The 26,306-nt window shown below is 36.1% G+C and overlaps 1 protein-coding gene across 4 annotated transcripts in view; it reads right to left on the reverse strand.

The window, feature by feature from the left end:
* The window catches only part of LOC138696988 (uncharacterized), an 87,382-nt gene extending 62,052 nt beyond the window's left edge, over positions 1–25,330 (reverse strand). For 2 of the 4 annotated variants that reach the window (XM_069822590.1, XM_069822564.1), the window contains exons 1-10: positions 24,622–24,809; positions 23,077–23,376; positions 18,634–19,021; positions 12,833–12,933; positions 11,350–11,511; positions 10,511–10,620; positions 7,024–7,136; positions 3,779–3,883; positions 2,056–2,177; positions 204–361 (exon numbers count right to left, since the gene is read on the reverse strand). In XM_069822590.1, coding sequence (XP_069678691.1) covers positions 204–361; positions 2,056–2,177; positions 3,779–3,883; positions 7,024–7,136; positions 10,511–10,620; positions 11,350–11,511; positions 12,833–12,933; positions 18,634–19,021; positions 23,077–23,376; positions 24,622–24,669 — 1,607 coding nt within the window. In that variant the 5' untranslated portion in view covers positions 24,670–24,809. Of the gene's footprint in view, positions 1–203; positions 362–2,055; positions 2,178–3,778; positions 3,884–7,023; positions 7,137–10,510; positions 10,621–11,349; positions 11,512–12,832; positions 12,934–18,633; positions 19,022–23,076; positions 23,472–24,621; positions 24,810–25,207 lie in introns of those variants that run through there. The other 2 variants (XM_069822574.1, XM_069822581.1) reach the window with 2 other exon arrangements.
* Between the last annotated feature and the right edge of the window lie 976 nt (positions 25,331–26,306).

Below are 26,306 nucleotides of genomic sequence, written 5' to 3' on the forward strand. Positions count from 1 at the left end.
CCAATTCAGTTTGAGAGGTCTCTACCACTAGCTACACTACCGCCGGCATAGCTCTCATGATCATTAGGGTCCTCAAGCACTCTCACTTCGTCAAGTTTGGGATACCTTCGACAGCAATCATAAGAAATATCAGAAGTCAATAAGGTATATAAAATATCAGTGGAAAATTGAGTATAAGATGACAATAAGACAGTGGAACCTACCTGGCTGTCATGACGTTACCATTTCCACCAACCAATCTTCCTGCAGCTTCTGTTATTTTGAAGTCAATTTGACGCAGTTTCTCTTTCTTTCTTGGAACTCTGTGCTGCATCACTATATTACGTTGCTTTACTAATATAAAATAGCACTGCCACACCACCTGCAGTGAGAATAAAATAATTATATCAGGATTTTAAGATTCAAGTAAGATATATATTCTTTATTCAACATCACGTTATGTTCAGATTAAGAGAAGGAACATGAAACATTTTGAATGAAATACCAAGCCTGATTTTATACGAAAATCCTTCATATCCTCCAGCAACAGGTATTTTTATTTTCGCCACTATTTCTTACTGATTGTATATTGCAAACTTGCTGACAAATAGCAGAAATTTAATGTATTAACCAGAGTCCATGGATATTCAGAGTACTGCAATCCTTTGTGCAGGCAAATATCGACAAATTGGCCATTGTTATTCCAGTATGCACTATGTAGTATATAGTCATATAGGGAACGAATGTAATGTAAGTGAGAAAAATCGTCATGCTGTTGTGTTCTGAACTGTTTACAGAGAACCGAAAAAGCCGTACACTTTTCTGTCACAAGGCGAAAGAAATAAGGAAAATGGAAAGAAGTGTCTATAAATATGAAAAGAAACAATCCACTACCTAAGCAAGCATACATTGTGAGATTAAATAATGACTTTATCTTGGTATTTCTTTTTTTCAAAATTTGGGCCCCAAAATGTTTTTCTAAAACTAATCTAGAATTTAAGTTGTTGCAGCAATGATATTTCTACATAAAACAATGAAAATTATGTATAAAAATTAGAAAAAAATGTCAAATTTCACCATTCTCTCACTTTAAAACTAAGAGTTTCTGAATTCAATCCTAATTGCTATTTGCCAGAATGCCATAATATAGTTGTTAAAGTTCTGAATTCATTCTTGAGAACAAGATTGTATTGCCTGGCTTGATTGGAAAATACAAAGAAAGGCCCTAGGAATTCTATTAAATGCAGAAGCCAAAGAGTGTGCATGAGGAATGCAGTGGGAAATGTTCGGATTTATTATTTTTTAAATTTCCAACATTGTTGTTTTCATTTATTAATTTTAATTTATTAATTTTATGTTGCTGTAATACCTATAACTGTGATGTGTATGAAGGGATGTATTGGACACTTAAATGTATATTTACGCTGTAATAATTATTAAGTGAAGTTTTTGCACATTAGTATGTTGACTGACAATAATGTTCTAAAATATATGAAGATCCTTTTCAAGCTTTTGCCTTTCAAATTAAAAATATCTGAGTTTACTTTAAATATTCCTATCCAAAGCATGTTATAATAATAATAATTCGTGGTGCTACAGCCCATTAAGGGCCTAGACCGACCAGCCGGCTGCCGGCCTCACACCCACATGCCGAAGCAGAGGTGGACGATCATCCAACCAGAATGGAGGTATCGTGTGGTTAGCACGATGATCCCCCCAGCCGTCCAAAGCATGTTGAAAAGGAATAATAATGGCGACCGACTCAGCGAATGTGTTACTCTACTACATCCATGGAATCTGGTAGTATCAGCAATGATGAAGTCACGAATTGACCTCGCAGTTAAAGCAACTACAAATAAAAACAAATAAATAAGGAAACTGCAATATGTTTACATCAAAGGCGGTAGTTGTTTGAACAGCCTAAATGATAGCTAGCTAGTAGTATGAGTACATTTACGAAAAACGAAAACTTAAATACATAATAATCACGTTACAGTGTTGTCAGAAGATTAGATCAGTCTTATTGTAATTTTATAATTACTGTGGTCTTTGAAAATATTTTATATCATACTGTACCCTCTTAATGAGAAGCTGTGCACTCTCCTCATCTAGGGAGTCTTTAAGCAACAACTTGCTGACTGCAGTATGTGTAATATTCACCTCAGCATCACTTGGAGTCAAATTTCCACCAAACTCATCTAAAATACATATTAAATGTACATAAATATGCATCTTGATTACACAACTTTTAACACTATATCACTTCGGAAAACACACACACATACGGGGGGGGGGGAAAGGCGCTCCAGTCTACATTAAATAATTACTTATTTCAATTAAGTTAAATTTAAACACAAAGCAGGTCAATATTGATATTGAGGGGGAAGATGGCCGATAACAAGCTGAAACAAGGTAATGTAAATTTAACACGAGAAAGACATATAATACGTTTTCCGAAACATAAATATGGAGCACCATTATGCTTCGAAATCTCAGAATGTTGTTCCAAGATTACCATCTAGACTACAGATAAGATTCATTACTACTTGAATACTCCTATCAAAATTGTGTCAAACACGAATATATATGAATATAATTTTTACGAACAGTGACAGTGGCTTTAGAGTTAGTGCCATTGTGCCATGGCACTACCAGAACACAAGAGAGAAAAGGAGAATTAATATTTTCTGCGTAAAATCAGAGAGAAACAAGTTATGCTTACACTTGCAAATTCTACTGCCAATATTACCATTACCGCCAACCATGCTGTAACCAGTGTTTGCAGCATGGATCTGTGCCAGGCACTACATCCCATAAGAAATATAATGGGATGAGCGCAGTTCTTGTTCTCCCATATATTTCAGCATCTAAAAAGTGCCAGGCACAGTTTACCGCTCTCGTTTTTAAAGGCTTGGGTAGCTGTATACAATCCCATTTACTACCTCAATCCCTTACTCCTTGCACTCTTGTCTGTCCTTCTGCTTTGTCGGAATAAGTTTTTTAGAGGGAAGGATGCAAATTTTTGCCAGTTTCTTAACATACTTCGTTTAAAAATGCTTTTATTGCAGTTTAAGAGGATATGTTCCAAATCTTCGTTATTGTTGCACCAACAACAACTATTAGAGTCAACAAGATTAAAGTGGTGAAGATACTTCTGAGTGATAATATGGCCTGTCCTGGCTCTTGCTAAGAAAGTTTTTATGTACCTGGGAATGTTGCGGAACATTTGTAAATCATTAGGTTTCTTCTGAATGTTTTGAAGTACTTGGCCTTTATCAGAAAAAAGCCATAATTCGACCCATAAATTTGTTAAATGAGAATTAACTGCAGAATATGCGCTGGTTAAAGAAGTTGTTTGCATAGGTTTGGGCCCCAAAGATGTTGCCTATTTAGCAGTATTATCAACAATCTCATTTCCAGTAATGCCGAAATTACTAGGTATCCATTGGAATACTATGTCTTTTTGAAGATTTAGTTTATTTAATATTTTTTGTATAGATATTGTGATTTATGCATAGGAAGTTGGAGTATATTTCATGATATTTAGAATAGCTCCCATCCGTAAAAAATCAAAATCAAAATTTCTCTTGCAAAACAGTAATTCCAAATAAATTCGTGCTAAAAATAAAAATTTTGCTTTATTTCGCGAGTTTAAACTTGCAATATCTTGACTTGGTAGGACTTGCAAAAAATATATATTTTTTTCTTACCAGTTAAGCCATATTTTGTGAATCTGTGGTTTGTGAAAACTAAGGTATCTCTAGGTACAATGGTATAAACAATGCATACTGTAACTCACCCATCAACAATGGCAGTCGTCTAAGGTCTTGAAAAGAAATTCTTTCTGCACCATGCAGTGGCTTCTCAAAGAGAGCTGGTGTCACAAGTGTGGAGAGTACTGAACCTAAAATAAGAAGGCAATGCTTTATTGATTTTCAGTAGCATTAGAGTGAATTATGAATAGCAGAGAAAGTTTACACAAATCTCAACGTAAAGAAATTAATTCAGTGAAACTAATGTGTGTGTGTGTGTGTGTCTAATTCCTACCCACTTCACTTGAGTGATTCGGGTTCTGCATACTGCGGACTGTGACCCATTTTCAAGTTGCACACCACTTCGGCAGGCCACATTATGCATGATATGTACCTGTTCTGTCATGTACTAGGGTGAGTATATATGTAAGTGTAGTGTAGGGAATGGGTGAGGATGATGAAGGTGAGGAAGGGAGAAGGGGAAACCCAGTGCCGGCACGTAGCCTACTCCTATCAAATAGCACCAAGGGGACCACCAGATTTAACGTCCCCATCCGACAGATGAATCACTATCAACAGTGACATATGCCTTCTCTTCATATGTACTGCAGAGAGATTTGGGATTTAACCCTGGCATACTGATGCACAATTTAGTGATTAGAAGTTGTGCAATGCCATCTCTCCTAGTCCCGAAATAGAAATTTTATATGAAAATCTCTGATCCCACCAGCTGAAACTAATGTTAATTATGGAAAAATTAGCCAGATCATTTTATAAGGAATGTTGTTCATTAGATGTTGGTCAAAGTTTATTTAGTTAACAAAACAGAGAAGAGTGGTGTGGAAATTAAGTTCTAGTTTGTAATATTACAGTATGTATGTATGAATGTATGTATGCCAGTATTAAATTTAAGGGATATTAAAAACAGGAAACATTCATTTTTCCTAAATCTGGCATTAAGAGAGATCTCTCTAATTATTTCTGTATCTGTTTATTTTAATTTTTACTGGTTTTATAGTCTACTAGTTAAATAAACAACAATGCTGCTGTACCAAATTAGCCGCCAACATGATGATATATGAGACATGTATGTGGAAAAAGAAAAATTACAAAACCAATACAATTACAAGCTATACATCTTATTTCAGAGTATATTTAACAAACCTGAAATATTATAAAAACTAAAAGAGTGATTTGCAATAATCAAATCACAATTTGAAAGAATTACAATTTCTTATCATCATTTTATTCTCAATTCATTTTCAGCTTAACTAAAGGTACGGTCACACGTCACTACTTTTGCAGCGCTACTTTTATACTGCAGCTGCAAAAGTTGCGTGTCGTGTTCACACGTAAGCCAAAAGTAGCGCACTGCATGCTACTTTTCGTGCTGCACAACCCGAGTGCTGCAGAAGTTGCAACTTGAGGTTGCGAGCCTGTTCACACGCAAGGCGCTACTTTTGCAGCCGCAGTCATGCTGTAGGTTCCCATCTCCGTGTTGACTTCTCAATATACATTTTGTGGTTATGTTCGCATTATTAAGAAACTCATGCGAAAGCTTCCTTATCTATTATTTGCTTTTCTGTCGTATCTAGTATTCAGAAATTGACATTATTTTTACTATAAAGCTTTTAAAAACGCCTATATACTTAAATGATAACCAACAGTATATTCACGTAATCAATGTTGGCAACCCTCCTGTTTGGAACTATGCTACGGAAAATTTAAAAAATGAATTATATCGTCACCAATTATGCTCAGACTGTGTTGTGTGTTTAATAATTGTTACAAATAATTTATTTTCATCACATTTAACATTAAAATATATCCAAACAATAAAAGTACCATTGACACATTTGGGTGGTAACACTGGTTGCAACCGCAGCAAAAGTTTCAACAAAACCGATATCAAAAATGCTGCGGCTGCAACCCTGAGAACCCTGTTCACACGTCGCTACTTTTAAGTTGTGCGCAGCATGGAAAAGTAGCGGGCAGCAGGTTTGGCAGCCGCTACTTTTCGGGTTGCACCGTTGTTCACACGTCGCAGTACAAGAGTTGCGCAGTTTTTTGTACTGCAGCGCTGCAAAAGTAGCGACGTGTGATCGTACCTTAACTGCCAAGGTATGAAGATGTTATGTCGGAGAATATTTATTTTACAGTGCTGGTGAGCAGAACTGGAGATTTCCTTATTCAAGGGACATAATGAGTGCACAGTGAAGAATTGGTAGAATTAGGGTTAGGGCAGAGTAACAACTGATCCCATCATAAACCGTGTATTCATCAAAAGTTACAAGCATCTCCTTCACTGGACTTACTTTGCATTGGGTTCGTACCCCACACAAAGATAAACAGATTACTGGAAAAAATCACTGAAAAAACCAGACTGAAATCAATGAAAATCAGAACAGACTACTACAATCTAACCCAAAAAGTCAAATCAATCAATCAATCAATCAATCAATCAATCAATCAGAAGCATGCCGACTATGTGCCAAATTCACATAGCACCTCCACTCTGTTCTGTCCGTGGTCAGATCTTCCCATTGTCAACCCCTGTCTCCAGAAATTCTTTCGCCATCTCATCCTTCCATGACAACAGCACCAAAAATTGGTGTAAATAAAAATGAAAGTGAAACGAAGTACATGGCAGTAACAAAAAGATTTCACATACCAAGATGTCTCAAAATTAAGAATTGTAGGTACCACAATACCCATGTATTGTGGGTCCCTATCACCACGGCATGGCGCATCCTCAGGTTGTGGATCGAGGAGACGGCCTCCAGATATGGAGGATAGCTGTGAATATATTGAATAAGCAGTCGCAGACAGCCGATGAGGGGTGGTCCTCCAGCTTGGGGGTTGGGCGAAGGGTTAATAACCCATCACCGTAAAAAACAGCTTGTTACGAAACCTTCAAATAAGCCTCGGAATGAGACTGATTCTCTGGCACGACCAATGGCGGGCTTATGTGAGGGCGGCAATGAACTTCCGGGTTCCTTAAAAGCCAGTAAGTAAGTATCTCGATGTTATGATAAATAGGCACAATGACAAGAAATATTAATTCCTATATAAATTACATAATGCAAAAAAGATTTCATGTCATTCAGAAACTGCCATCATCCAAAGTTTTAACAAGAAGAAGAAAATTTTATTCACAAGAGAGAAGAGCATCTAACAGTAAAATATGTTCTTAGATGGGTTCATTTTCTGGATAAAAGGAAATAAAATATACACCTAATAACGTAACATTGAATTAACATATTACAACATATAGATAAAGCTTTCGACCCACCTTCATTAATATGAATTTCAGAAGCAATGGATTCTCTTATTAAATCATTTCTCGTAACTCCTTCCACTTTTTTATGTGAAGACGGACTATCAATGCTGCTCTTACCTGGAAGACTGTAAATATATAAAAAAGTACATGAATACGGGAAGCCCCAACAAAAAGTGGTATCTGCTCCCAGCCATCTGGTTTTATAGCTGCTCATTCCATATAGTATGTACAGATACAGAATTAAAATTTGGAGTCTTGATGGGAGTGCACCTGTATGTAGACAACAATTTCACACTACTGACCACAAGAAGCATATATACAGGGGCTCTTGTTTACTATACATGAGTAGTGTATTGTAAGCGAAACTTATAAAATAAGGGAGCTCCAAATTTTATTTCCATATCTGTACAATATTCAATTAATTAATAAATAAATGAAATAATCGATAATAAATTAAATTAATGTATTATAAGGGATATACAAAATGAATAAATAATAATAAATGAAACGTGACATTAGGCCTACTTAAAATATTTTTATGTATTGCCCAAAATGACGATCCTCCTCTTCCAAACTGTCTTGTACCTTTGGATACAGGACTGCATTTGAATATCATTAACCCTTTCGTGTCTGTGGTCTTTTGTTTATAACAGTCCTTTTTTTTATTAAGCACAGATCCCTAGATATCCACTTATGAAGAAGTGTGTAAGCATATGATTGTGAAGAAACTCGAGTTTTCACATACTCTTGTCTAAAACATCACTTCAGTTTCTTGTAACTTTTCTTTCTTACTAAATTTTCCATAATAAAAATTTTCTGTACAGCAGTAAAAGCCAAACACTAATACTCAGTGTATGACTTGAGGCTTTCCTGGCATTTGATGTGGAATAACTCTTCTTGAGTTCTCAGCCAACTCACCTGGCTGAGAACCCGAGAAGAGTTATTCCATTAACACTCACCTACAAATTGTCACAATGAACACAACACGCAATCAATACATCTGCACTCCATCAAACTTTCCAGTCATACTTTCCCACAACATTCGTGACTTTGTGTGCACGACTGAAACTCCACTGCTCATTGGATCCCACGATATTATAACCAAATATTTATCAAATATTTTCTTGTTAATTGAATCGCCCCATGCAGAAAGGATTCAGTCACAAAAAAAAAAAAAAAAAAATTAAAACGAGATATCGATGGAAATCATATCTTTATGGATGGTTCCATCAGCCTGTGCAGAAAAGTATTCAGTCCAATTCTTGGAAAGACAGAAACTGAAGCATCAGGCTCAGAGTTCTATGCAGAAAGAAATATAGTGTACAGAATGTTTTTCTTAGTTTTCTCAAAACTAGGTCTAATGAAGCCCTTTCTGCATGGGGCGATTCAATTATTAAATTAATATAAACATAAGTTTGGAATCCATTAAAGGAAAACACTTTTCCTCACTGTCCGAAGTATCAGCTTCTAGGGTCCACACCTGTGGAGTAACGGTTAGTGCGTCTGGCTGCGAAACCAGGTGGCTCGGGTTCGATTCCTGGTCAGGGCAAGTTACCTGGTTGAGATTTTTTTTTCTGAGGTTTTCCCTCAATCCAATATGAGGAAATGCTGGATAACTTTTGGTGCTGAACCCCGGACTCATTTCACCGGCATTATTCACCTTCATCTCATTCAGACGCTAAACAACCTAAGATCTTGATAAAGCATCGTAAAATAATCTACTAAATAAAGAAATAAAATATCAACTTCTAGGAGTAACATGCTCCAAGTGTAAACCACTTTGCCATCTCAGATGTTACCCACAGTGAACCACAAGAAGGTTGTTCTAAATTGCACATACGATGAGATGAAGATGATGATGATGATGATGATGAAGAAGAAGAAGAAGAAGAAGAAGAATGAAGAAACAGTGGAATTATGTCCCAACATTGTCTTTAACTCAAATCCCCATTGGTCTTGCCAGGATTAAACCCACCTCTCCGATATGGAAAGCCAAAACTCTTGATTGCAACAATTCAGTTCATGTTGCCAATGATATTCCCTATATTCCCATTTGGAGTTTATTTTCTTAAGCTTTCACTTCCATAACATATAAAAATGAAAGCATATTTTGTGTATTACACAAACAAGACATGTCTTGTAATCCCCAAAAAAATGCATTTCTAATTTCAATTTTGAATTACAGTGCGATAGAAAAGTCCCTCTGCAGCTCTATTAGTTCTAGTAACCCTAGAATACAATCCAGTAGAAAGTTGGCACTCCCCATTCCTTCTGGTTTGACAACCTCAAACTCCTAGTCCATCATATGCTTAGCGCCCAGTGCTGCCACTTGAATTCTCTACCAAATACACTTGAATTCTCTGCCTAGTGGATTCTTGGCTACACAAACACTGCAGAGAGACTTCTCGATCACACTGTATATGTTTTAAGCTATGCATGTAATTAATTTTGAACAGATCCCATTGATGAACCTTTATGTATGAGGAAAAGTAAAAAGAAAACAGTCAGAATGAATTTTTTTTGTATTACCATGGAATGGTCTAGGCCTACATAGAGGGTTGGCATGCTCAAAACAACATTTTTTCAATATCAGGGATGATAAGAAGTTCTATTTTGGTAAAAATCTTGAAATAAACTATTGTGGCATCACAATGCTTCTGCTTATACTTTGTATAGTGAGAAAATAATGCAAGTAACAGACTGAAAAGTTTTTTGCAAGTCTTCTACTGGGTGTTCAGTTCGAAGTGTGTCATGGCTCGGTGTATGCCATCATGTGGCTAGCCGATGAGCCTATAGAATTCAATCTTCCTACACTTCCGTAGAGGTGTATTACTTATGTGCCAGAGAAGTTGCCTAGCAAGTATGGCGTTCATTCTGAAGAGTACTTACCGATACGTACGGTAACGCCGGTAGTGGCAGGAATGTGAACTGTTTCGAAACATGTACTGAGGTGAGTTTTTTCTTACTGTCGAGATATGGGGAGAGGGTTAAGACGATTGCTTACGTATTTGTTGACGTTAATTTCGATGGTCAACATGGACACGGAACACTTGATTTGTGTTGTGGAATGTTGTGGTACGCAACCTATGATAACAAATACCCTGCGTATGACTTGGCTGCGCAAAACACAGTTCGAAAGAGGTTATGGTAGCACACAGACCGTACAGACCGCCATCTGTTGCTATGACGTTCAAGTTATACCATATACGTTCTCAAGTTCAGATTGAACGCCTTGATTAATAGGCAACTTCTCTGACATAAAAGCTGAACCTCGCTTCAAATCGCTGACTCATCAACCGTGACATCATGACACATTTTGAAATGAACACCCAGTGTTTGAACTTATTTTGTAAAGGTTATGTAACAGTTGAACTTATTTTCAGATTCCATAAAAGTATTTCACTGTATGATATTAATCCTGGACAAATAACATGAAATGCAGAACTAAAAACAGATGCATTATCTAAAATGTAGGAATAAACTTACAGTATATACTTACTTTCTTGGGAATTTGACTGGAGTTACAGAGATTTTCGGTTCCACAAGCTTTACTTTGCTCTGAGATTCCAAAAGTCGACACCTATCTTGTGCATTACCAACCTCCAAGGACTGAGGCATAAAAAAAATTAATCAAAAAATGTAATTTACAACATATACAAAAACAATTAACTTCACCACAAAAGATAATTAGATATAGGGTGGAAGTGAAATAACCCTGCAGATGTTCTGAGCAAATAACCCATGCTGTATGTAACAAAAAAGTGTAATACTATATTGGTGGAAAGTTCAGTTTTCTCAGAAAAAAAAAGAAATCCCCCAAATGTTTAACACTCTCTATTCGGTAACTATTGCGAGCAGAATAGTGCTTTTGTCCATATTTATAGAAAAGTTAATAAATAATAATTTATCCCTCTGGCGTATTTCAATAGCATGGCTGGTTTTCGTGTAAATTTCATTTAAAAACCACTAGTTTCAAGCCACTGAACGATGCGAACAGATTGCAACATTGTAGCCAGAGAGGGAGATGGGAGGCAGTTCACCTAGCGAGACAGACCTGCGTTCGCTGACCTCTTATATCTGTATTCTGAGAAGAAATATGAATATGTTAGAGGCAATGTTGCCAGACTGCTGAAATTTCTATTTTAATTTTCTAATTAACCGTGCATTTAATTACAAAATGTAATATAGGTTTTCTATTCATTTAAGTGTTACCTATCATCCCTTTCAATCTGCAGGATTATTTCACTTCCACCCTATATAATCCTTATATAAAATTTATACAAATATTGCGCTAGCAATAGCAATTAACTTATTTAGTTCAAAGCAGAACAAAGTTACCTTGAATTCCAATAATGTTTTGGTTTGCTCCAATTCTTTCTCCACGCCTTTCAGTTTATCTTTATAATCCTGTGCTTGCACTTCTAACTCACGAGTCTTCGTAAGTCTTTGAGTTTCAATTTCTCCTTTTGTATTATTTAGTTGGGTGCGCAGAATTGATATCTGTAAATAAAAGACAATTAAATAACATCATCCCTTTTAATTAATGACAAAACATGTTCAAAACTAAAATTTCAAACAATTCGTTTCTAGGGCATTTATTGGTAGTTAAGGAATACTTTTATTTAGCATTTAGTTAAGTTGTCTTCAACATTGAGTGGTTATAATGATTGCCACTGGATCCTAAGCCTAACCTATGAGTTATGTCAATTCGTGGTTCCTGAAAGGGTGACATCTGGCAACCGACACCAAAAGCAAGAAGAGGAGGCATGAAGATGGCAGCAATGACAATCTGATATTAATTTGGAATTTGTTATGACTAAATGTAAGTAAAAATATAACAATTGGAAATTTATCCTTTGAAAAAGTGAAAAAATTCAAATACCTTGGAGCAACAATAACAAATATAAATGACACTCAAGTGGAAATCAAACGCAGAATAAATATACGAAATGCCTGCTATTGTTTGGTTGAGAAGCTTTTGTTAGCCAGTCTCCTTTCAAGGAACTGAAAGTTAGAATTTATAGAACAGTTATATTACCAGTTGTTCTGTATGGTTGTGAAACTTGAACTCTCACTTTGAGAGAGGATCAGAGGCTAAGGATGTTCGAGAATAAGTTGCTTAAGAAAATATTTAGGGCTAAGAGGAATGAAGTTACAGGAGAATGCAAGAAGTTACACCACGCAGAACAGTATGCATTATATTCTTAACCTAACATAATTACGAACATTAAATTCAGATGTTTGAGATGGGCAGGGCATGTAGCATGTATGGGTGAATTCAGAAATCCATATACTCGTAGAGTGTTAGTTGGAAGAGGTCAAGACATAGATGGGAGGATAATATTAAAATAGATATGATGCTAGGGACTGGATTAATCTTGTTCAGGATAGGGACTGATGGCAGGCTTATATAAGGATGGCAATGAACCTCCTGCAACTTTGTAGCAATGCCATATTGCATTTCTGGTTTAGAAAAAATATCCGACCCATTAGGCCGGATTCTGTTCACTCTGTGTGGTAGAATAACACAAGTATAGTAGTAGGCAGAATGGATGAAGATGAAGGTGATAATTGTGGCAAATGAGCCCAGAGTCTGGCACTGGAATTTACCTAATATTATTACTTTTAATGGTCGGAGGAAAAACCCTGAGAAAAACCTCCACCAAGTAACTTGTCCCAACCACGATTAGATGCCAGGCCCACTAATTTCGCAGTTAGGCAAGCTGACCACCACTAGAAAGCAGAGAACTTATTTAATTTTGTAAATGTTTTGAAAAACAGGTATGGGTAAAGATACTAACATGTTTATGATGATACTCACTTCACCCTCTTTGGTTAAAATCTGGTCTTGTAATTTTTTATTGGCCATTTTAAGTTGTTGTAGCTCACGAATAAGTGAGTTTCTCTCGTCATCATCAACCACTGAAAAATAAAATATATTACTTATATCTTCCACAATATGCAGTGAGTCCAAATATCAATCATGAATGGAAATGCCTTAAAGATGTATTAATAAAAGCTGCTAGAGAAGCTTTAGGAACAAGGAAGAAAAAATTACATAAACGAGGTCTTGTTATATGGAATGAAGATATAGCACGCAAAATTCAAGATAAAAAAGAGGCATACCTTAAATATCTTAATGAGCGAACAGACAACAATCTTATTAATTACAAACGATTATCTGCAGTTGCCAAAAAAGAAGTCCGGAAATTAAATAGAGAAACATGGGAGACATTCATTAGCAATAATATAGAATATGATATACATGGCCAACAGACCAAAGCATACAAATTTTAAATGAATTAAATAAAACGGTAAAAGATAATTTGAATATAAATCCCATTCCAATGGAAAGCTGGCTAGATTATTATGAACAACTATGGACGAACACGGAAGCCTCAGAAATTAACGAAAATTTAAACTATATAGCAGTTGATCAGATTGGCATGGAAGAACTAATATCAGTGCTTCAAAAAAGCAAATCCAGGAAAACACCAGGACCAGACGGAATCAGTACTGAACTCTTTAAACATGCCCCGCCATCATTCCTGAATAAGTTCCTAGATTTCATAAATGTTTGTTGGAGCCATGGAAGCTTACCTGATGAGTGGAATGAGTCACTAGTGGTTCCCATTTACAAAAAAGGGAATAGAAAAGATAAGATTAACTATAGAGGCATTAGTCTATTAAATTCAGCCGCTAAAATATATGCAAAAATCATAAATAGCAGACTAAAGCCAATCACTGAAACGATACTTCTTGAAGAACAAAACGGCTTCAGAGAAAATAGATCTTGCATTGATGGAGTTTTTACATTGGCCCAACTTATTGAGAAACATCGAGAGTTCAATATTCCAACACACATAACATTTATTGATTTCCAAAAAGCATTTGATATTGTAAATAGATCAACACTTTGGAACATTTTAAAGAAAGAAGGGATACCTCAAAATTTAATTTATGCCATTCAAAGCATGTACAGAAAAACAAAGATTAAAATTAAAATTAATAACAAGATTAGTTTAACGACTAGGATAACAAATCAAGACTTAAAACAAGGTTGTCCGCTGTCTCCTTGTTTATTTAATATATATATTAATGCACTTATTAAGGACTGGGAAACTGATTTGGCCACACATTTTATGATCGATAATAAACCCCTTAACACTCTGCTCTACGCAGATGATGTAATTATATTAGCTAACACCAAAGACAACTTACAAATGGCAATTCATAGGTTATATCAAAAAGCAAAAGAGTACAATTTAGAAATTTCTATACACAAAACAAAAACCATGGCCTTTATTGGTAAAAATTCTATAAGAACTAAAATAGTTATCAATAACTCTGGAGTAGAACAAGTAAATGCTTTTACTTACCTTGGCTGTAATCTCTCCTATATTCATTCTCGAGATATAGATAATAAATTAGCCAAATTTCAACAGCTGCTAAGAACAATTAGAAATACACTGTTTAAGAAGGTCCGGCAAGACACAATTTTGAAACTCTACAAAACAATGGCCATTCCAACTTTGCTATTATGGATCAGAAACTTGGACTCTAACAACTAGTCAACTGAAAAGAATAGAAGCAGGTGAGATGAGATTACTAAGACCGCTAGCAGGCTACACTCTCTATGACCATAAATATAATGAAGACATCCGACAAGAACTAAATATCGCAGCCATTACAGAGACAATCCACAAGTATCGGAGAAACTGGCATGAGCATTTCCTACGGATGCCAAATGATAGACTACCCAGGAGATTATTAAATTACAGACCCCTTGGATACCGAGATCGTGGACGCCCGAAGAAGCGATGGAGAGACCAGCTTTTCACCTGAGACGGAACAGGCCAAATGGCCTAAACCCTGATAGCTATTGATGACTTACAGTTAGAAGAGATATTGCTTAAAAATTAATAAATATAATGTACATGATGATTATACAAAATGGTGACAATGTACACTGTGTTCACAGAAACATTACGTGATTATGGTGTGTATTGAAATACCATAGCACATGGAGTGTACTGAGAGTTCAGCATGCCTTCAGACGGGTTGACCTAGGCCCTCCATGGGGTGTCGCGCTGCAGATTTATTATTTTATTATTACAACATAAATGTACATTGCTTAGCATACAAAAATTCACTTTTCTCGCTTTATATATATTCACATCTCTGACCAGCCTCATGGGCTAGTAGTCAGAGCTTCTGACTATAGTTCATAAAGTCCTAGGTTCGATTCCCGGGTTAGAACACAGGAATTTTTCCTTAAAGGGGAATGTTCCTGTATTCGTCCATGGTCTGGAAATTAGTTTAGGCTAAGGTTTAAGACTTTACCTGGCACTTCATAATAATCCTATCTCAATAGCATTGGGCCAGCACAACTCTGACTTCCAGGCACTCCAACCTCAGAAGTGGGTTACAAATAAGCCATTGCCAGGAGAGACCAGAAATGTCAAATGACAACTTGGTGGCATTGCAGCCAATCCATTTGTAACGGATTCTACATGTTCACACCTTAAATTCCTTTTCTTCTAAAAAATAATTCAGTTTTAAGAAATATTTTATAATTCTCTGATTATATGGAAGCCAAACATTCATTCTGAAAAATTTTGTTTTACAGTTCTTAGTTATAAAGGAGACTGACTGTTTTTAGCTGCTGTAACGGATGCTACCGCCTCTCTGTTAAATTCATGACTTACCATTATTCTCACTGAAAGTTCAGGTTCTAGGATGAGGTTAACAAATTCATCTCTTTCTTGTTAATATATTAAGAATTGCACTTCATTTCTTTACAAGATTTTTTTAGAAATGATAAAAAGGCAATTAATTAATGAATTTTATACAGTGTAACGGATTCTACATTCAATTGTAACGGATTCTACAAGTCACTTTGATATGTAGCTATGGATCTTTTATGAAGTATAAGATAGTAAAAAATTAATTTTTGAAGTGTAGTAGTTTAATATTTACTATTTGAAATTAAATAAATGAACTCTGACAATAAATTAAATTATAAAGTTTAAAGGAAAAATGTATAGGGAAACAATGTAGTACTGTAGGTTAGATATAGCATACACTAAAAAGAGTTTTATTTTTGTGTACAAAGAATTATTAGCTGTTTTTAGTCTCATTAATACTTTCAAGGTTACTTCTCATTATAACATTAACATCGTTGTGAAACTCTTACATTTAAGCTGTGCTGTTGAGTCTTGAAAACAAATGTTGGGAATATTTCTACAATTTCTTCGAAAAAAAAAATGTACTTATCACTTAAATTTGTTATAAACTTATAGCATACAATAATAATAGCTTTAATTTATATTTACAGTCTCATTAATATTTACAAGTTTGTTTCTCATTAACATTAACGTCTTTGTGAAACTCGTACATTACTCTATGTCCTTGAGTCTTGAAATCGGGAGTTGGCAATATCTCACCACAACATGATATCACTTCCTCATTTGGGAGCCATACACAGCATGCCCTTTTCTTTGAAGGACTCAGTGGTAGGCCTGAGTACATTTTGTACTTTTTTTACAGCTTTTCTTAAAGTGCTGGTACATTGGTAAATGCACCTCAGCAAATGTGTGGACTTCGGTCCTACGTTCATAGACATCTATGACGTAGTGCAGAGGGCGGCCACTAGAGGGAACCCAAGAGTTGGAGCTTAATCTGAGACGATTCTATCCAGCGCCGGGGTTGTATCCGGTGTGGCTTAGTGGATAAAGCATCAGCACGTAGAACTGAAAACCCGGGTTCAAATCCCGGCGCCGGAGAGAATTTTTCTCCGTTCCATTACTCTTTCATCGTACATTGGTAAGACCCAAAAGCCTTTTCTGGTTTTGACCCATCTATTGTCTTATTTTCTTCTGCTTTCTTTTTTCTATATTTCCTCATTGCTTCTCCCTTTGCCCGTTTTAGCATATCATCCAATATTCTGACTGACGCCTTACATTTAATTGGTCCCTTTTACTTTTATTTCTATCTCGATCTTTCTTCAGATATTCAGTCCATTTTTTTTATCTTCTTTCTTCTTAGCCCTACATTCAAGCTTAGCCATACGATTATTGTATTTACTGTGATCTGCCATGATTCTGTAGAAAATCAGGCCTAAAATCGTAAAAAAAGAAAACAGGTTGTCATGTAGAATCCGTTACAGTGTAGAATCTGTTACAGGCCATTATGTTTTTAATTCACTTTAGAAATACAAAAATATATGTAAAGGCAATGTTGGAACTGTATAATTACTTTCATGAGCTGTGGTTTTGTCTCTAATAATACTTACAATGTTATAGTAAAAAAAGACAATTTTCATGTAATGGATGCTACATTGGTTAACTGAATTTCAAATAAGATTTAAATATAATTTGGTGCATACCTTGAAAATGTAACAATCAGTTCAAGAAACTACAATCTTTATGCCATGCTTTAAAACAAAAATGGCTGATATCAGCTGATCAGATTGTATGCTATAGGCTGCCCAACCCACATATTTTGGAATCAGTGTTGGGTACATGAAAAGTTCCTACAATAAAGATGCCTAAAGAGGAAATCAAGGTGGAACCTTAAAATTTAATCTGTTTTAAACTATTTATAGTATGAAATAATACTTCTTTCTAATTTTTATATTTTTAACTACAATTCCCACTTTTCGTGGAATGACTGATTGGTAAAAAAAAAAAAAAAAAAAAAAAAAAAACTTCACATCTTTCGTATTTTGTCTCTTGCTTTATAGGCGTAGCAAAGTTTGTTTGTTCATTTGCTCCTGAGTTTCAACATGAAACATGACAAGATGATTCTGAGGTGGTACAATACACACCAACTACGTTCCTGTGGGTTTACCATAACTCTCTAAATGCTACAGAATTCACACTGAGTTGAAATGTAAACATTCACACCATTTAACACAATTTGCTTCTATCCAACAATGCCACAATGACAAACGAAAGAGCAGAAACAGCATTTTTTCTTATGGTGTCAAGTATTGTTTTTCGCCATCAATTACAATTACATATCCCCTGAAATTATTTGAGGTGTCTTTCTAATGGCACTGGTATGAATTTCGTAATAGGCATAGTTAAAAAATTACAGCAGTTTATAATCACAAGTTGGCCTGGGTAGCATAGTTGGTATAGTGCTGGCCTGTGCTCAAGGTCGGTTCGATCTCAGCCCAGGTCAATGGCATTTAAGTGTGCTTAAATGCGACAGGCTCATGTCAGTAGATTTACTCCTGTGGGACAAAATTCCAGCACACAGGTAACGCTGATATAACCTCGGAAGTTGCGAGCGTCGTTAAATAAACCAAATCATAAAATGTTTCTGTAGACACACTGTACATTTAATCATTCAAACTAAGTAGCTAAGAAAAAAGCTAATAAGCATAGCTGTTAATAACTAAATATGAGGACCTGATGATGGAACCTGACACTGGTCAGATATTGTAAGTCCAACACATAATTGGAAACTGAGAATTCTTATTCTTAACAATTGAAATTACAGGTTACATCGATAAGAAAAACAATATTTATTCTTCAATGGTATAAGATCTCTGTATACACTGAAAAATATGAAAATACCGAAGTATACTCCTTGAGTTACTGTTATGCAACCTACCTGAATATTTTTGCGGCAATGAATTGGTTGCACTAACTGAAACTACTGCCTCTCCAGGTGCTCTTGTCACTTTAGCAGTGGAAGCCAATTGGTTTTGTGACACCATTTCCATTGGCTTTAGTGAAGGTGAGTTGCTTCTGGATGAAGGTCGAGAATTTGACGAATTATTTCTCTGCAATGGGTCTCTTTGTTCTGTAACAATTGGCATATTTGTGCTTGGTGGAAAGAAGAAACTATTTTGTTCTGGAAATGATTCAGTCTTTCTTGACACAGATGGTTTATTTCTAACAAACACTGGAATTTGCTTTTGTTTGAATGTTGGAGGGTGTCGATTAATCTGATGAGATGACTGGCCTTCTTCCTTCTTGGCTGTATGTGTGGCACTTGTCTGCAATTTTAAAGAAAAGAGGACATGAAACGTTATGCTGAAATACAAACAGCACCAGAATTAATTGAAAACAGTTTGTGCACAACATAAAAAAAGTTTTGATTGTTAACTAGAGCCTAAATATTTATACAGTTCTATATTACGAAATATATCTGACAAATTCAGATCGCACATCTCTTGATTTTTTGTTACTGATGGATTTGGTTATAAAATTACTAGTTGTTGTTGTTTTCTAATGCCAGGTGTTTGACAAAGTCATTTGACCTCTTGCACTCCAATATTTTTCAAAGATATTGTCATGGTCAGCCACTGAAGCACAGATTTCTTGTACATACATCTTGATTACACAACTTTTAACACTGTATCACTTCAGAATATGTATTACATGACTTTCTCGTGTTAAATTCTATCGTACCTGGTTTACGTGTTTCGACCTGTTATTGGTCTTCTTCAGAACTCCATTTCTTGATTTGAAATGCAATAAAATTACTAGTAAAAATATGGAAATAATGTCTGCAACTTCCTATTTTGCAGTTTTTCAGGTTACCAGTATAATATTTCAAACAATTTTTTTTAAGTTACAGTTCGTGCTGCAATTAATAAGATTTGTGTGAATGGGAACTCATTTTCTCAAGCCCAGTGATGAACATCACCACCCTATAGAATGAATACACAGCATGCTAATACAAAATTGACAAAAGGGTCCATATTTAATACGGTATTGAAAATAGAAACAAAGCAATATATGTTGACTAGCAAAAAAAGTGGATCAGTTCATAAAAACCAAATCATTGTCAATAAAGCACCAATTTAGAGAGTATTATTAAATTGGGTAGGTTTTATGACTAAGGAAAGATGTATTCAATATTTTTGGAGATGGATTTGATATTAAGAGGTCATAAGATGTCACACCATGAGCCACTTTTTACTCCTAAGCACCAGACTGTGTGCTTTATGGTTTTACAACATGGAGAAGCAATGAAACATTTTAAGTTCTACAATTGTGCACTGGCCGCTATTGATGAATTAACGATGTGTAGCACATTTTCTGTTACAATTCAAAACGTTTCTTCAGTTTTTCTTTTGAATTTGATAAGTTAAGACGCCTCTTATTCAAGAAGACATTGCGAGAGCTGTCACATTGGTTGAGAATGGATGAATCAATTGTTTTCCAGCTAATGCCATCAGTGTGTCTTTTGGAAGCATCCAACGTGTTCTATGGCGATTCTGTGAACTGGGTACCCACCACAGGCAACTGGAATCAGGCAGTGATAGGTCTACATTCAACAGGGAAGACAGGTTTCTGATTCTCCATGTCTTCTGATATCTCTACACGACCGCAGTCTAAGCTAGAAATCTCCTCAAAACAGTGAGGAACGTCACGGTGAGTGAGAGGAATGTTAGACGAAGACTCTGAGAAGCCAATTTAGCTCAAGAAGACTTGCAGTTTCACCATAGCTCACCCCCAGCATCAGGCAGCACGATTACAGTTCGAGCATCGACCTTGAAATTGGACTGTGGACCAGTGGTCGACAATGCTGTTCAAGGATGAGTCGCGATTTTGCTTCCTGTATAGGGAAACCATTGGGAGCGATATTCGGCTTGAAATTTCTCCGAAAGAATGTTGTTTGGAGGTGACTCTGCCATGGTATGGGGTAATATCAGTGTTGGATCCCAAACAGAGCTTGTTTTCGTCCAAGGAGCACTCTGAATGTGCATCGATACATAGTGTAGAAGTGTTAACAGAGTATGCAATACCCTTCGCTTCCTTTGCCAGCAAAAATTCATCCTAATGAATGACAACACTCACCTTCATGCTGCTCGCTGCATGACAGACTACTGTATCTTTATCTATCTTCTATCTTCGTAGTATATCCAGCTATTTACTGACAACACATATTCCACTATGTTTCACTATGAATTTCCTCTTCTTACAAATGATGAGTAAGAAAGCATGATACTGGTTGTATATTTCAGCAGCCACATTCCAAAGATGAGGTGTATTCAGTATATACTGGAGAGAATTGTCCAAGGTTACAGGGATTGCAGAATTTAGATTAGTTCCATGGATATTGGGTTATTTTACGACGCTGTATCAACTTCTCAGGTTATTTAGCGTCTGAATGAAATGAAGGTGATAATGCTGGTGAAATGAGTCCGGGGTCCAGCACCGAAAGTTACCCAGAATTTGCTCATATAGGGTTGAGGGAAAACCCCGGAAAAAACCTCAACCAGGTAACTTGCCCCGACCGGGATTCGAACCCGGGCCACCTGGTTTCGCAGCCAGACACGCTGACCGTTACTCCACAGGTGTGGACTTCTATGGATATTTGTGACATGGAAGTTTAAGAGGATATGTTCCATATAAATAATAATGCCTTAAATAATGCATGTGTTAATAAATGAAAAAAAAGCTAAAACAGAAAATCCTATAGACAAAATACTTATTATTAAACCCAACTGTCTTAAAGTAGATAAAGCAATAATTTTCTAAATCTTCTTCGTTATTGTTGCACCAGCAACAACTACTAGAGTCAACAAGATTAAAGCGGTGAAGATACATCTGAGTGATAATATGGCCTGTCCTGGCTCTTGCTAAGAAAGTTTGTATGTGTCTGGGAATGTTGCGGAACATTTGTAAACCATTAGGTTTCTTTTGAATGTTTTGAAGGCTGCAAAAGAGTTATTGTCAAACACAGGAAGGAGACCCATTAATTGCCCATATTGAGGACTTAATGGAACCGGCCTGAACAATAACCTAGTGTCCAATCCCTACCTTCTCGTGGTGCAACTGTTACCATTTTGCTTATGCAAGCAAAATGAACTAATGGGATGGGATACCCACCAAACAGCACTGGTCAGCTTGGTGGGCTTATAACCAAGACTGATCCTTTCTCTTTTCTAGTATCAGCCTCCCTTTTCTTTCCTTTTGCTCTTTCCTATCCAGCCTCCTTGGCTAACTCTTGTTCTTTTCGACTCTGATGGTATTAGAGCATTCGAGGCCTAGGAGATCATTTCCGTTATCCTTTTCCTCTATATCTATCAATACTTAATAAACCCTCGTAGGTACTCACCTAGTGTTGGTGAGGTAGCTTCAATCCTTTAGATTGAGTTAATAAATAATTAAGAGGTACCTACATAAGCTGTAAAAACATTTACTACAGTCCCACTCTTTTTCACTAACAATGACAGACTATCTTTGCGACATCAAGATACCAACCTGGACTAGCTAGCACCCTAGATCATATATACCCAGACTGCTCGGCCTTATAGGCTTTAACGGTAACAACTTTTGTCAGGTTTACTATGCTGCCATCTAGTTGTTACATAAGGAGTCACGTCATAACTTCCATTTGAATTGCATTAGCGACTGTACTGCCATCTCGTGTTTGTTTACGATGGATGGGTGGTGATCCTGGCGTTGTTCTCTTCAAAGTGCTACTGATTTTAACATAGGGATGAGCAATCTGTTATATATATGATCTGGGCTAGCACGCAGCCCAGACTTAAATCCTATTGAACATCTGAGAATATGCCTGACAAAAGTGTCCAACATCGCAATTTCGACACCCTGAACGAAATGCGTGTAGCACTGCAGGAGAAATGGAACCTCATTCCTCAGGAAACATTACAGGACCTGATGGTCAGCATGGCATAACGACTGGAGGACATCATCGCCAGTAGGGGTGGTAACACACAATATTAGTGCAAGATACGTGCACAGTGACAGTTTCAGTGGCATAATCGTGTGTTAATGTAAGTCACTGTCTCAACAACTTCATGAAATGCACTAGCCTATTTTAAATTTTGCATAAATTACAACACTTTAGAACTTTAAAATAAACTGCAAACTAAAGCATTTTGACAATAGAAATGAAGTGCACAGGATACAAGTTACTTCATTTTACAATAGGTCAGATTGTAGGAAGAAAAAAAGTATAAACTGTAACACTATTACTGTTTTTAAAAAATTAAGTGATCCACTTTCTTTGTCGGTCAGTGTATATTAAAAAAAAATATAACTTACAACTTAAGAAATATTAAGAGATTTGTACCTGTGATAAAACCTGTGAAGCCAAGAAGAAACATTCCTCCAGGGTATTTTCATCCAAGTCTTCTCCCCAGACATCATCTTCAACATGAACAGTAGAATTAACTGTCGTCTCCTTCTTTGGCTTCTTGACTGGAGGACCACCGCCTTCATGACCTCTTTCTTGTGAGGTACTTTTACGAGACACATTTTGATTAAATCTCTTGGATGAAGTATCATTATTCCCTTGGTTACTCTGTTGAATGTTCTTAGAAGTAATATTGCTCTTATACATAGTGTACAGTTTATTTTCATGCTGGTATTTCTGTTCAAAAATAACACAACACGTCATTGCATTTTGTTAAGAATTATACATCTGCCTCTTGCTTGTGTTTAATGTACCGATATTAATAATTTCACCTGAAAAATAAATGTTTTGAAATTAATATAAGGAGCTAATTGTCCCTTAACGATTTCTTATGCTCCATTTGAATCTAGCAATAACAACCTATCTAACTAGACTTCTCTATCACGTCAAAGATAGAAATCATCAGAATCACCTAGCAACACTATTGTCTGCTCGAAGCTTCTCATCAGTCTCATATGTATGCGTGACTTCCTAGCTTCGTTGCGAGCTTTCATCCACAGTGAGTGCTCACTGTGGGCAATTACGAATACTATTTACATTACACCATAGGCGTATACTGGTTTAAGGGTCTGGGCTACCGCTGACCCTATTATTACGCAAAATATATTTTAAAATCCCTATAATAAAATTCCTTACCTATTTATATGCGAATTCCAGACGTCTTGATTGGGACGAAAATACTTTGATGACTTCGTCATTGAAATTACATTTGGGCCGGTAGCCCCGGTAGCCCGCAAAATACGCCCCTGCATTACACCACCATCCAACACACACTAATGGATTACGCTAATCATGCTACTGTACGTTATATGGTTTAGAAGTAGGCAGATAACATATATGACTGCCCTCTCTGTTGTTATGAGTAAAAGAATTATTTTGCTACTCTACTACTAGTAATGAAAACATTTGTAACAAATTATGCTCTAGGTACAGGACTGACAATATAGAACATAACACTGACAATGAAAACGAACAAACGTCAGTACGATAACTGAGATTCAGATCCGTGAATAGGTACAAGTACAAGCCCAGTTTTCATGCAACGTTAAAATGCCCGACAGCATAAGAATAATAAACTTAACCAGTGCCAACGCAAAAAAATTCAGTTAATGAGATAGAAAATGTTGGTCAATATGATGAATATCAATGATATCATCGAGGATCAGTGACAGGTTAGGTTTGGTCTGTTAAGTTTTTTTTTATGTGCCTTGCAATAAGCTTGTAAGTACGTTCTTTGTCAGGCATACCAAAAGCCTCAACAAACCAATACATTTCTACGCATTACAATTACCAGACAATTTTAACAACTTTGTATACTACCACTACAATTTATAATACCAAATAGCAGGATAGATAACAGCAAAATCAGTGATAAAACTTAACCTATAAATCAACAATAGTCTACTGCTAATTCATTCTTACCGGAATGATGATCTTTGAAATCGATAATACGCAATGAACATTGTGCATATTATGAATGACAAAAACTTAAAATTTCGTAATTATAACAGCAACGAAGGATTCAAGTCGTGCAACTTAAATTTCCCACCATGTACCACGCAGACTACGCACAACGCTGGAGTCGTACAATTTTGAGTTTTGACATAACGTGTAGAGTTGCCAACAACACTGGCATTGAAAGTCACCAAAAAGCAGTGTTACAGCCGCTGGATTCCTATATTATCAATGGGGAAAAGAAATATTTTTGGCTCCCCAAAGGAGTAAAAAAGATCCGAAAAATTCCTATACTAGTCCTAAACTAATCACATATATGTGATCAGGGATGTCCAACTTTTAAAAATTCCCCGCTAGATGAACATTTAAAAACTCCAGTTTTGGTTGTAAACCGCTGACATTGACAACATGCAGTTACTTGTTGAACCTTAACTTGAAACAAGAGGAGTAGAAACTCCTCTTGACTTGAAAAGAAGAACATATTGCAGTGCTGCTAATATTATTATTTCTTAGCTAAAATGTGATATGATGACATAATAAATGAAGTCCTTACTTAGTGCGTGCAAAAGCCAAGCACTGTACATGAATTTGCATTTATCGTATAGAATTCTCTCCGCTTGTACGATCCCTATTCGCTGATCTGACCATGATCAATCACAGTTTTGGCAGTGATGCCAATGCAGCGGTTTTCCCGCTAGATCTAGCGTTTTTCATTGTAAGTTTAGTGGGTAAAATTTATGAAATTTTTATTGCTAATATTTAGCGTTTTTTTTAACACAGCGGTAATATAATCTGATTTTGCATTGACAATATAGCAATTTTGCGATTTCTGCACTGTACCTTAGCGGATTTTTAAGAATCGAGTACAGACCGATTATTTCAGTCCTGACAGCTCAGCGACGCGAAAGAGGGGAAGTAAAATATTTTTATTTGAGCACATAGCTCTATTTTAAATTTGTTTTCTGACAATAAGAATAATTACAATTTTTTTAAGATATCGTTAGATAGCTTACAAAATAGGTTATTAAGATACTATAATTCAGTGCAGCTCTGAAAATTGTGTTTACAGAAATTCAAAAATATATTTAAAAAACGCCATTACATAAAATCGAATACTTCAATTCGCATGAAAAAAATAAATGACAATTTAATGGGCATTTTCATTAGGCTGTCAAATTTTCATAATGGGATCTTCAAAAATAAGGAAGTTATAAATTAAAACAACTCGCCGTGTAAAGAGTGATCTATGCCGCAGCGCCATGCGCCATCACTGCTGCTGGTCACTGCGAGAAGCGTTTCCGCGTTGACGACCGGTGCGCGTCACACGTCTGATTTCAACTAGTTTCGGTACTCTTGATGAATCAGAATAGGGTTTTATTCAATGGCGTAGCGTCAATGTAAGTTAGAAAGCTCAGCTTCCCCAGTTAATAACTCCATAATAAACTGCAGTTTGTGAACAAAGTTATTTATTAATTTTTTTATACAATTTATAAGTACGCCTTAAATGTTGTGATGCGGCAGCTCAGGATGATTTGTGATGCAGCAGTAAACATGAAGCCTGCACACACCAGCTTTCAATACCATCCACAAACCCGTTTCTTTCACACATTCTTCTGTGTAACGCACCCCGCAGATTTTCCATCCCTCTCTAA

Source organism: Periplaneta americana, chromosome 1, assembly GCF_040183065.1.
Source record: "Periplaneta americana isolate PAMFEO1 chromosome 1, P.americana_PAMFEO1_priV1, whole genome shotgun sequence".
Classification (NCBI taxonomy): Eukaryota; Metazoa; Arthropoda; class Insecta; order Blattodea; family Blattidae; genus Periplaneta; species Periplaneta americana.